This window comes from Solanum tuberosum, unplaced genomic scaffold (genome assembly GCF_000226075.1).
Source record: "Solanum tuberosum cultivar DM 1-3 516 R44 unplaced genomic scaffold, SolTub_3.0 scf00076, whole genome shotgun sequence".
Lineage (NCBI taxonomy): Eukaryota > Viridiplantae > Streptophyta > Magnoliopsida > Solanales > Solanaceae > Solanum > Solanum tuberosum.
The window spans coordinates 1,636,048-1,648,907 of record NW_006239000.1 but is presented as its reverse complement, the minus strand read 5'-3'; the positions used below and the strand labels follow the sequence as shown (position 1 = coordinate 1,648,907).

The following is a 12,860-nucleotide window of genomic DNA, read 5'->3' as shown; positions in this document are numbered from 1 at the left end:
TCGGATTTGTTGTTGCGATACTAAACTTTCATAAGGACCTATTACCTCCCTAAACTATTTAATACCGTATTTTTTACCCCCTGAACTATTTAATAGTGTATTTTAAAGGTATATATGTGCTCACGTGGACACATTACTATTTATAATTTTGCATTATTTTTTATGTCCACGTGGGCAAATATATATGTTTAAAATACGATATTAAATAGTTTAGGGAGGTAATAGGTCCTTATGAAAGTTTAGTATCGCAACAACAAATCCGATCAAAGTTGGGATATTTTTCAGACCCTTATCCCTATTTAAATTTTACAAGTTTAGAAATGATCGATTTTGACTTTTGAGGATTAGTAATGAATTTTAATGGGTTTAAAATTTTATTATTCATACATATATAAAGATGCTTTAGCGAGTCATTTCATTTATGTGACTAAAATTTGACTTTATTAAACAAGCAAGAAACGTTCTTTCTATTCATATTAGTCGAGACTAACTAAAAGAAACAAAATTATTGGATTCAATCCAACTAGTATGTTTTATTGTGTTAGGTTACATTGATGAAAAATATACTTAAAACATGATCTTATAGTTTTGTTTTAACTCAATTCCGCATAATTATTTTTAAAAAAAATATCATATTATTAACAATATTCAACATTTTATGGGTAAAAATATTTCCTCCTTGAAACTTTGTCCATATTCAATTACCACATTTTATTTTCGCCCTCAAATTTCTTGTCAAAAAATAAAATAAAATTAGAATATAATTAACGAACAAGATTTCTTATATTTTTTTTATGTGAAAATAGAAATTTCTCATAAAATTAATATACAATTAAAAATAAGTTAGTAAACTACAATAAAATCAACTCCCCTAATTTTCCATTTTCATAAAGATTATTTTTTTTTTTGCTAAGAAATAATATGAATTAAGTAATTATCATTTCTAATGTTATAAATTCTTACCTTATCCTATATTGAAAATTGCTTCTAGGAGAGTGAGACACAAAGGGGAGTAGTGTTATCTTCATCACTTCTGCATTTCTGCTTAGAACTGAAAAAGAAAATGGCGACTCCAATTTCCATCCAATTGAATCCTTCAATTTTCTCATTTCCATCAAATTCTACAAAAGCTCAATTCTTTCAACCCAATGATAAATTCTTGCTTAAACAAAAACCCAATTCGTCTTCCCGCCAATTCTCCTCCTCCTTTCTTCAACAACAGCTTCCAGTGCACCAGCTGGCTTCAGCTCGATTGGTGGCGGCAGCGGCAGCGGCAGCAGCAGCAGCGGCAGCAGCAGCAGCTTCTGGTGTTGTTGAAACTGTTGAAGATAAACTTCCAGCTGATCTTCATGTTACTGAGACACAGGAACCCAATTCAAGGGTAAGTTATTTGGTTTCCTTCTTAGGGTTAACCCCGCTCCAGTGTAATAACTCGCCAATCACATGAGAGAGGTAAATTGCACTAGGCAAGTCCCGTGCGATGAGAAAGATTTGATTTTTCGGCTAACATAGTGACATCTCAGCATGGTTGGAGCTAGAGTATGATTATGGATTCGGCCTAACTCAGTAGCTTTGGTTCAAATTCTATATTTGTATTAAGAAATTTATTGAATATGTATAAATTATTGATTTTGAATTGAGTAACTTAAAAAAGAACTATATTCTCGAACTCATAAGCTTCAAATTTTGGATTTGCCTAACAAGGGTACACTATTTGGTTTTATTTATAGATCTTTTTTGCTTTCTTTTTCAACCCCATGGTTTTGATTTTTCACAAAGGTTTGTGTTTTTCATACTCACTCCGGTCTAGTTTATGCGTCATTTTTTGCTTTTTGATATTCAAACTATATGAACTTTGATCAACATGTTGAAATGTATTTGACTATAATTGCAACTTATATTGTACTTTTCGTATAGTTTTTGAATACTTTTGAAATATTGAGTTGATCTAATCCAATTTAACTTCGAAGATTAATCAATTTAGCCGATGCATTAAAAATGGTACAATTACATGGGAAAAGTCAATTTGCGAATTTGAATTGTAGTTTGATCGTATCTATAGTAATTGAAGTATCCAAAGGATTGAAGGCTCTCATTCAATTGCTTCAATTCCTCGAACAAAGAGTGTCATTATCATGTCCATCATATAACTTCATTTATTTACTTTTTCACAGATCAGATTGAGTGTTGAAGTTCCAACTGTTGTATGTGAGGATTGCTACAAAAAAGTCATAAAAGAGTTCATGAGACGTTCAAAGGTGATAAACGAGAACCTTTTCTAATTTATTATTGTTGCCAACAACTTGGGTAGCTACATTCTATTTTAAGCTAATTTATTGCCTTGAGGAGAAGACTATGACCTTATGATTGTTCATAAATGTTATTTCATTTAAGTTGATTTTTTTTTCTTATACTGGATATCATTCTGATTTTCTAAGATCCATATCATTTTATTGAGTATGACTTAAATTTCCATGTTGGATACTGGTGAAGTGTCTTCCTTTTCCGCTAAATTTCTTCTTGACCATCTATTCCATCACTAAATTCTAATTCCACAGCTGTTATCGAGAGGAATTGAAGTATTTGGTCATACTATCTGTTTTACATGTTCAGGTTCCTGGATTTCGTCCAGGGAAGAATGTTCCAGAAGATATCCTTGTTGGCTTTGTCGGGAAGCAAAATATTCAAAACGCTGTAGTTGAAGCTATTCTGAAAAGAACACTTCCACATGCCATGTCTTCGGTGCGTCATACTACTTCTACCATTGATTAATCTTGTAATAGTTTAAGCTTCTCGAACTGTTGTTACAAATTTGATGTTTGAATTTGTTACTAGTCAGTAGTCACAACCTGTCAAACGCTTGTATACCTGTAGCATTTAGGACCTCTGTATCTCACTAATGTTGGAATCAAGAAAAATAAATACAATGCAGGGCCAAAGTAGTGTCTGTTAATACAGTTTTGGCAGTTCTAGGATGTAGTTTATATCTTGCTTTGCAAATATTTGATTGCTTATGAGTAATAATAGGGAATCTGCATTGTTCTAACTAGCTTTCCACTTTCTTGGTTTGCTAAGTTTGATTCATGGATGCTGTTAAACTGTAGGTTACCCGGAACGCATATGAAGACTCCATCCGCATTGTGACCAAATTTGAAGACATGGAAAAAACTTATCTGTCTCTGAATTGCTTGAGGTTTGTTAAACACTCAAAAATGAAGATAGTTGGTAACTTTATTTTCCACAGCTGCTAAACTTGAATGTTTCATGATCTAGAGTTTCTCGTTCCTATGAAATGAGCTTTAAAATTGAAAGGTGGGAAGAGTTTGATCTAGTTAAGTACTCCCTCTGTCGAATTTATGTGGCACGTTTTTCTTTTTAGTCTGTCCCATAAAGAATGTCTCCTTACTATAATTAGAGATAATTTAACTTTAAAATTCCTTTTACCTTTAATGAAATGATTTATAGCCACACAAATGGTCAAGTAGTGTTTGAAATCACAAATTTCAAAAATCTTCCTTTCTTTTTTAAACTTTGTGTCAAGTCAAACGATGCTACATAAATTGGGACAGAGGCATACTAGTACAGGTGTACGGCCTTTGGGAAGACATGTCACATTCAGATACTGGTCAACTTGACATAGCATATCTGCTGTGGCCTTACTGGCCTATGGTCATGAAAAGAAGGCAATTCTTGACCTGTTAGTAATGATGATTATAGGTATGATGTGGTTGTTGATGTGGCTCCTGAAATCAAGTGGAAACCTGATGATGCATACAAGAATATTAAGGTGGTTGTTGAGCTTGACAGCGATATTGATGCTCAAAGAGCTTCAGAAAAAGAGTTGATACGGCGTCACAAGTCTCTGGGTGCATTGAGAATTGTTACTGATAGGGGTTTACAGGTAACTAATAGTTATTCAGAGGCTCAGACTAGTCGGGTAGCTTCTTGAAAGCATCTTAAGAGTCTGCGATTGAGTTTACTTAATACTTTTCTCCTAAGTTGCTCAGGCTCTTCATTTTTTATGCTGCGCTTGTGTCGGATTCTCCAAAAATACACTACTTTGGAGAATCCGACACGCACCGGTTGACATTTTTGAAGAGTCCGAGCAATATAACTTGTCTCTGCTTCCTTACTAATTAAGTGTCTAGATTATACATTGAACATGTTAAATATGATTTATGAGAAAAAAGCCATCATGTCTAATTTGCTGAAGAGTTAACAACATCAGATGCAATTTTTACAACTCTTTACTGGCTCCTTCCTAGCTTACTCATTTACAGAGTATTGATCATGTCGGTACTGTTGCTTTGTCCAATTTATGTGCATTTGACATAACTTTGGAGATTTAAGTCCCCCGGACAAACATAAGTAGTTGAGATGGATTTTCTTTTGTGCATAGTAGCTTATCATAAGTATCCAAAAAAATTCCAGGTTGGCGATGTCGCAGTGATTGATATATCAGCAACTACGATTGAGCAAGATGGATCAGACGCTAAAACCATACCAGCTGCAGAGAGTAAAGGTCTGTTATTTCTCTAATAGATTATTTGTAATGAAATTACTGCCTCCCAAGTAGGTTTTTAGTTGTTCTGTAAACTATATGACTGAAGTTTTGCAAGTTCCAATTGCTCGAATGTTTGATTACATAAGTTGCTTCTCTTAAGTGTTTGAGCTGATTGTATCTGTATCTATGGTTCAGGTTTCAATTTTGATACAGAAGATGGAGATAATGTCCTTCCCGGATTTCGTGACTCAATTATTGGTATTAAACGAGGTGAAACGAAGTCATTCCCTTTGGTATTTCCAGACTCATGGAAACAAGAAGATCTTCGTGGTGTTCATGCTCAATTCACTGTGAGTTCCTACGCTACCTGATAAAGAATTCAAGTGAAGTCAACCTGTCTAGCTGCCCAATGTTTAGAGTTGGCTTAACGAAATCCTCTCTGACTATATTACTCCATGAAAACTCATTTCATGCCAATGTTATTCTAATAAAATAAAAAGCAGTAGACGCTCTCTATATATTCCGAAATGTATAAATCTCTGAAATGCTAAACCACTCCTAGTGGCAGCTACTAATAATTACCCCGGAAAAAAAAAGGTGTTTTATCCACTATCTCTGCAAAGAAGTAGGTGACTGCCAAAATCAACTTGTGTTCCTCAAACAATTTAGTTGGCGGTTTCTATAGAGAAGTATTGCATAATCTTAATGGTCAGTTGAAATGGATAGTAATCTAGGTTTGAATTTAACTCTTAGTTGTGGGACATTTTTCCCTTGTCTAAATAAGGACTTCAATTGGTGTTTCTAAGAAAACGAAATTCCAACTTCTTCGATCACTTTAAGGCTGATTGATCATACGGTTTTCTGAGATCATTTCAAGTTTTTTGCCAATTAGTGTATTGAGCTTCTCAGTTCAAGTCCTTCCTTCTGTTTTTCTTATCAGGTTGCATGTAAGGAACTGTTCTACAGAGATTTGCCTGAGTTGAATGACTCGATTGCTGAAAGGCTTCTCCCAGGATGCAGCTCCATTGAGGAGGTGAGGACTTCTATTTTTCTCATACGTGCAGAGAAGTTGCAGGGAAGCAATTTATTTTCCCGAATCACGTAGTAGTTGAGGAAATTTTCTGATACATAATTTGCAGGTCAAGCAAGCGTTGCTACAAAGATGTCTTGAAGTTGAACAGGCAGCTAAAGACCAAGCAACTGATAATGCCATCCTTGACCAGCTATACAAGGTTCCTTTCCATTTCCTTTTTTATACTCAGCAGTCGCATTTAGCAAATACGAACATGGAAGCCATACCAACCATGTGTTGCTTGATCGATAAATTTCTTCTCATCAACCCATTCTTGCGAATCACACAAGCTGATTTTCCCCCTAAACTTGTGATTATGGGCTTATGACCATATAAACACACTATCCACTTCCTATGTAACAAAATTCGTCGAGCAACTTTTCTACCCCAATTAGTGAGAACCACTTAGGTTTATTGGTACCAGTTGTTCTACTCACTACTAAAAGAATGTTATTGTTTGACATATTATAACGTTGTGATGCCACAGACTCGCACTCATGCATATACCATAAGTTTGGTGACTATTTCTGTACATGTATTGGACTATTGTTTATTGAACATTTTATTATGAGTTTATGGTATCTTCTCTTACTTCCTAGATGGTTGAAGTTGATATTCCTCAATCTCTCTTCCAAGAGCAAGGAAGGCAACTCTATGGAGCTCAACTTTTACAATTGCAGGTCAGACCAGCATTCGCCACTCAGTTGTCTCTCCGTTTATGGACTTCTATGCATGCTCTAATTTAATCATTATCTTTGTTTAGGCAAATATGAAACTGAACGAACAGCAGCTAGCATCATTATCAAGCCCAAGGGCAGTGAATGAGTTCCTTGAGACACAAAAAGAAAATATAATAAGTATCATAAAGCAAAATTTAGCTGTTGGTGACATATTTACACGTGAAAATTTGCAGGTACGTTTCTTCATCTTTATGTGATCCACCTATCAGAACTCCAACATTATATTTCTTTTAAGTTTTTGTTAATTTCTATGATCTTAGTATTCTCCCCCCCACCCCCCCACCCCCTTTCCTTTTTTGCTTGTCTAAAGATTTTAAGAGTTATTACAGTAGTTGTTTAAGTGGTTGGTTATGTACGAACTAGTCAAAACAATGAAAGAAGTGCGAAGGAAATTCATTTTACTTTGACCAAGTACTGTGAGCATTGAAAAGTAAATTAGCTCTCTAGTAATGATATCCTCATTTTACCATGAGTAGCCATGAGAAAGGTTCAAATACTTCGGCATGCTGACAATGCAGCTTACCTTTTCTGATCATTATTCATTTACTGGACTTTGCAGTTTTCAACTGAGGAGCTAGTGAAGGAGGTTCAGAACTCAATTCAAGAATTCCAACAGCATCAACAGGAGTACGATGAGGACCGAGTTAAGCTACAGGTTGGTATTTAACTGAATCATTCTGACAATAACCTGTTAAATGTAATTGACCGGAGAACCTCAAGCGACTTAATCATAATAGAAATGCGGAAACTATCTTTACCAAAAATTGCACCAGTTAAGCAAGTCTTGTGTTTGTTCTCCATATTAAGTAAAGTGCATATAGTCTGATGGTCCCTCAATGTTGGCCAGGTACAAGAGGTACTTGAAGGGGCAAAAGTACTTGAATGGCTAAGGGAAAATGCAGAGATTCAGTACATAACTAGGTGAAAAAACAGAAATGTTCAATGTTCACTGATAAGTTTCAACTTATACTGATGCTTCTGAGAACTCCGTCAACATTGGTGTCACGGGAACTGATGTGATAAATGCTTCAAGCAAGTTTCAGCAGTATCAATTTTCCAGAACTTATATTGCTGCACGATTATTGGCTCGAGCTGAAGGAGCTCTGCAAAATCTTGAGCATCTTTTTTGATCTCCAAATGCAATTTCCAGGATGATGAATCGTCGCCTTGGTAAAGTTGAACTGAAACTACACTTATTTTGAGAGGCACTCAAGAACTGTTTATTTGTATACACTTTAACCAATTCATTTTTAATTCAAACCTTCTGTTACCTAGTCTCAGTGTGTTTGTGCTTGCCTAGATTATGAGATTAAGCAATTTATTCCTTCTTTTTTGGTTAATAAAATCATTTTAATTTTCTTCTCAAGTCATCACTGTACTTGTCAGTATTTGAAGCACCTTATATTATTTAAGGTTGATCTTGGCAAGTAAGCATAGTAAATTGGTGCAAAACTTTCTCTGAGAATGAGTTTAAGAAGAGTAAATGTGCAAGAAAGGGACACCCCTCATATCTCAACCAATAAAAAAAATACTTTGTGCAAAGTTGATAACACTGTTCAATAATTTTTCATCTGCCTCTGCCTAAATATCTGTCCCAGCCTATAGTAAAGTGTTTTCTGATCCTCAAAGCTGAGATTCCTTACTATCTGCAGCAAACAGGTTAATCAGTTAGCTTACTTATGCACAACAACAACATACTCGGTGTAATTCCATAATCACACAAGTGGGGTCTGGAGAGGGTAGTGTGTATCTGGATCTTACCCCTACCTTAGGAGGGAGAGAGATTGTTTTCGAGAGTCCCTCGGCTCAAGGAAAAACAATCCAAAAGCAGTCTCGAAAAAGAAGTAATGGAAGTACAAGAAACAACAGGAGCAATACTGTGACTACTAATATAAGCGGACAACAAGACAACACACTGCTGTTGATTGTAGAATCAGCAAGTACCTGATCTAAAATCATGTCAATAGAGTAGTCTTGAGGAACAAATGACTGATAGTAAATGTAGACAAAAATGGCCATCACCATCTGCACATATATAACACAACCTTAGCTTATCTTACACTGTTGACCTTCACATAATAGGAACTCTCAAAACAAGAACAATCAAGTATTTTATCTGCTTCTTGAGTATTACCTGGCAATCCATCCTATCAGTGAAACCGCCATGTCCAGGAATGTAATAGCCAAAATCCTGGACGATTCCATGTAAATGAAGGAAATGAATGACTAAAATGTACAAAAATAACATTCAGTTTCCATTAGAAGCTGTACAGACCTTGATCTTAAAGGCTCTCTTGAATCCACTAGCAAAAAATCCCCCAAACGGAGCGATTATGGATGCAAATAAACCCAAGCATAAAGCATGCCATTGCACAGGAAGTATCGATATCTCCTTCAGAGGGAACTGTAAGATTTCACTAAATGATAATGAGTATGTAAGTTCTGTAAGCAGCAGAGAAATTTCAAGTAAAATGTAGAGTGCTGAGGAAGTTTATGACATTTGCTTAGTGCTAGATGAATGTTGACATGAGTTGAGCTTAAATGAAACAATGAGGATTCATATAGCCCGATCCCAACTTGTTTGAGACTTAGGCATAATGTTGTTGTTGTTGATAATATGAATCAAACAAAATATTTGATCAAACTTAAAACTCAGCAAGTAAGAAAGACCACATATCCTTGGTAGAAAGAACTGTCAAAACAGTTGCAGAGGATTCATTCTTTTCAAGTTACCATTAGGATGATCTATACCATGAGTTTTGAGGCTAAAAGAACAGTTGTATACTTTTAATTTCGCGATGAGAGAGGGAACAACTTTAGTTAATATACATCCCAGAAAAGCAAGATCATAGTTTACACAGAAAAGCAATAAACATCCCGGATGCAGACTCACCCATCGAGTCAATCCAGCTATGGAATAGTATTCTGGTTTGAATAGAGGACCAGGATCACACTGAAGCCAACCAGTCGATAGGTCCTGTATTTTCTTTGTTAGATTAGTAATCATCGAGAATCATACTTGATATCTTTCTTTAACTTAGATAAAATATCTCACCTTTCTTGGACATGTCAACCATTGGAAACGACCAAGGACATTTGCAAACTGCATAGAAGCTGAAAATTTCAATTATACAAAACTTACATTTTGTTACAGTATACTTCACATTACAATTTTCTGTCTAAAGAGATGAGGGAAGATCATGTAACAAGCCATATATGATATACCACCTAATGCATGAACCAATGCCAAAAGCTACATTAAGTATTGGATACGTTAAGATATGGACCTTATGCCTAATTCAACGTCAAAAGCTAGCTCATGAGGGGAGGACTACTCAAGTCAGTATAAGGAGATCACTAGCCCATTTTCCGACCAATGTAGGACTCTAACGCACTCTAAGACACCCCACATGCCCAGACCACCAACAGGAGCGTGAACAATATAACATGGAGGGCTGAAATAGGGATGGACCTGGCTCTGATACCATATTACTGAACAAGGACGGACCTAACATTATCAGTTTGATCAGAAAATAATAGGAAGATAAAAAAAAATACTGGAAGTCCTGGAAAGGTACCACTGACCAAGAAAGCTGTTATCATGGTGGCAATAGATCCTCCAATGAAGCCTTCCCATGTCTTTTTCGGAGACAGCTTGATCAAAGGCGTCTTCCCAAAGAAAAAACCGAAGAAATAAGCTGCTACATCATTCATCGCGATAAGTGATGCTGGAAGAAGGAACCTGCAACAGAAGAATCAAATGTTTATGCACTCTACATGAGTAAAATACTGTTATATCATCATTTATTAACTTCCTGAGAACTTATATATTACCAAAAAATGCCTTCAAATATGTTGGCTACAGTAAAAGAGGATTGTGTGAAGACCACAAATAGAACCATGTGAGTCCATGCATACTGACCAAATTGATACTTGTAAGTCTTCTTCTTTAACGTTAGAATGAACCAAACAAGTCCTGCAAATACAAACAAGCATTACATATTTAACATCTCCTGTTAAAAAGCTTGTGAAACACAATAAGGTAAGTTAAGGCGTATTCTCAAAATCCCTATATCCATAGCTATGACAATAGGGACGTTATTTGGTAATATAAGACGATTTCTTCCACTTCTGAATCCCAAACAATTCGATTAGGGGGTATCAATACACAAAGATTTAAGGTCATTTCTTCAAATTGCTCTCCGTTTTCTAAGTTCTTAAAGTCATAAATGATAGAGTGACTCAAAAAATGAAAAGAAACAAATTTGAAGTAAATAGATGTCAATGAAAATAATGTTATCCCAAGTACAACAACAACAATAATCCCAGTGTAATCCCACAAGTGAGGTATGAGGAGGGTAGAGTATACGCAGACCTTACCCCTACCTCGTAGAAGTAGAGAGGCTGTTTCTGAAAGATCCTCGAATCAAGTGATGCATCAAAACCAAAATGTATTATATCAATAAACTTTTCAAAAAGATGAACAAACCTGCAATATACAGAAAATAGCAAAAGACCATCTGATACTTTATAACCTTGCTTACTAACTTATACGAGAATTCATCAATAGTTGCAGTATTCACAAGTTGTTGGCTAAGTATACGTCCATATACAAACAACATGCCCGTGAAGAAAAAGTACCTAAATCAACAACATAAAATGCATACTCTAGTTATATATCTCTTTTCAATTTTGAATAGTCGAAACTCGAAATCATAGTAAAGTACAGAGGAATTCTTACCAATTTAGTTGCCTAAATCCAGGAAGACACTTATCTTCATCCGTTCGTCTAAGTAGATTGAACAACTCAGATGTCATGATGATTTGGATCACAACAACCATTGCACAAATATACAAATGACCCAAGTAAAGTATGATTATAATGCTTATAAGCATCCATAGAGACGAATACGTTCGAATCCACATTGTTCTGTATTTGTTTTGATCATCCATAAGTAAATGACCTCCATTTAATTTGCTTAGCTCAGGAAATATCTGACATAAAACGACATTTCATTATAACAATCATATTTTCTCTGAAATAGATCATTAACAATATTTCGCTATAACAGCTGAGAAATATCTGAATTACAATATCATAAAGGAAAGAATACCACATCCTGCGTCCGTCTACGTCGAATTCGGGTTGGTGTTGATGGTGATGAAGGCATCATATGATCATGCATTGTTAATTTCAATTTTAATTTTTTTCTTCTTCTTCTTGTACCTTAATTATGAACAAATTAAAGATGAGGTGATCACTTTTGTGTAAGTTAATTAGTTGTTAATTTCTTAGATTAATCACGAGTTACGTGAAAATTAATTAATCTAGTTTTAGCTAGATCATGAAAAAATTAAAATTAAAATTAAAATGGTAATTCGTAGTTGCTGATTTATCGTTAATGTGTAATAAAATTACAATTGAATGTTAAAACTTTGTCCGCTTCACTTGCATGTTACGGTTGGTCTTTTCATTGCCAAGTGGCACTCATTTTAACTTAACTAGTCTCTAGATATTCTTGTTAATTATTAAAATACTAGTAAACTTATCCGTCCTTAAACGTGATAACAACTTTAATTTATTATCGTTTTATATATTTTTCTATCTACAAACATGAACAAATGTAATTCACTATCTATAAACTAATACCATAGTTTAAAAAAAAAAACTAATAAGTGTAAGTGTCAAAATAGAACACTGCAACAATTACTTGCATCTTTCTTTGTTTAAAACAAAAGGATAACAGTGTAAAAATAAGGTGGCATTATAAGAAGGGAAAAAAATATATCAAATAGATATTAATCAAAATTTCCATATCTATCGTAAAAGCATTCATCCTCAGCCAAAAACAAATTAATCAAAAATGGACAAAAGAATTATGTACCTATATAATCGCCTCTCTTTTTTCGTTATCTTTTATTTTATTAATCAGCATAACATATATACTATGTTATTAATAAGCATAACATACACTATTGTTGAAAGGAATAAAAAGTATATATATGCAAAAATATTATTGAATGATTATTGCTCCCAAAATTTAATGCAAAAAGAAAATGTAAGAGTAATTATATTGTTGAATATATGGGAGTTATAAAAAGGGGAGGAAATGAAGAAATATAGACATTCACTATCCATTAATTATTCGGTTTATTAAAGAATTCAAACTCATTATTAAAGGCATGATATATTACTATTACATGGGCTGATTTTTTATACATAAAAAGTATTAGTATATTATTATGTTATCATTATATAAAAAAGAAGAAAAAAGATAGGAAATTAATGCAAAAATAATAGAGTAAAATGAATCTTTTAATTTTTATGAATTTGGTGTGTAATTAAGAGGTAACAAATTTAATTGGAATCTGGTTATTTATAGAATATGCAACATTTGAGCAAGAAGTTTTATAAGGCACTAATATTTCTCTTTCATATTTAAAATTTATTTAAAACACTTAATTAAAAATTGAAAGAAAATTCAAAACGTTTTAATTTTTATGAATTTGTGTGTAGGTGAGAGATTTAATTGGAATCTGGCAT

General features: G+C 34.1%; 2 protein-coding genes across 2 annotated transcripts; one reads left to right on the top strand and one right to left on the bottom strand.

The window, feature by feature from the left end:
- Positions 1-968: 968 nt before the first annotated feature.
- Positions 969-7,590, top strand: LOC102600021 (trigger factor-like protein TIG, Chloroplastic). Its single transcript, XM_006346125.2, has 13 exons — positions 969-1,381; positions 2,175-2,258; positions 2,614-2,742; positions 3,105-3,193; positions 3,718-3,901; positions 4,432-4,522; positions 4,700-4,854; positions 5,445-5,537; positions 5,644-5,736; positions 6,176-6,256; positions 6,340-6,489; positions 6,876-6,971; positions 7,164-7,590. Exons 1-13 carry the CDS (start codon positions 1,064-1,066, stop codon positions 7,239-7,241), a joined length of 1,641 nt encoding a protein of 546 aa, XP_006346187.1. The 5' UTR covers positions 969-1,063; the 3' UTR covers positions 7,242-7,590.
- A 282-nt stretch (positions 7,591-7,872) lies between these two features.
- LOC102599688 (phosphatidate cytidylyltransferase 1) lies at positions 7,873-11,502 on the bottom strand. Its single transcript, XM_006346124.1, has 11 exons — positions 11,431-11,502; positions 11,058-11,311; positions 10,806-10,957; positions 10,151-10,292; positions 9,902-10,058; positions 9,372-9,419; positions 9,210-9,293; positions 8,592-8,720; positions 8,451-8,507; positions 8,261-8,341; positions 7,873-7,962 (listed from the first exon to the last, which is right to left on the bottom strand). The coding sequence occupies exons 1-11, from the start codon at positions 11,500-11,502 to the stop codon at positions 7,873-7,875; spliced, it is 1,266 nt and encodes a 421-aa protein (XP_006346186.1).
- Positions 11,503-12,860: the final 1,358 nt, after the last annotated feature.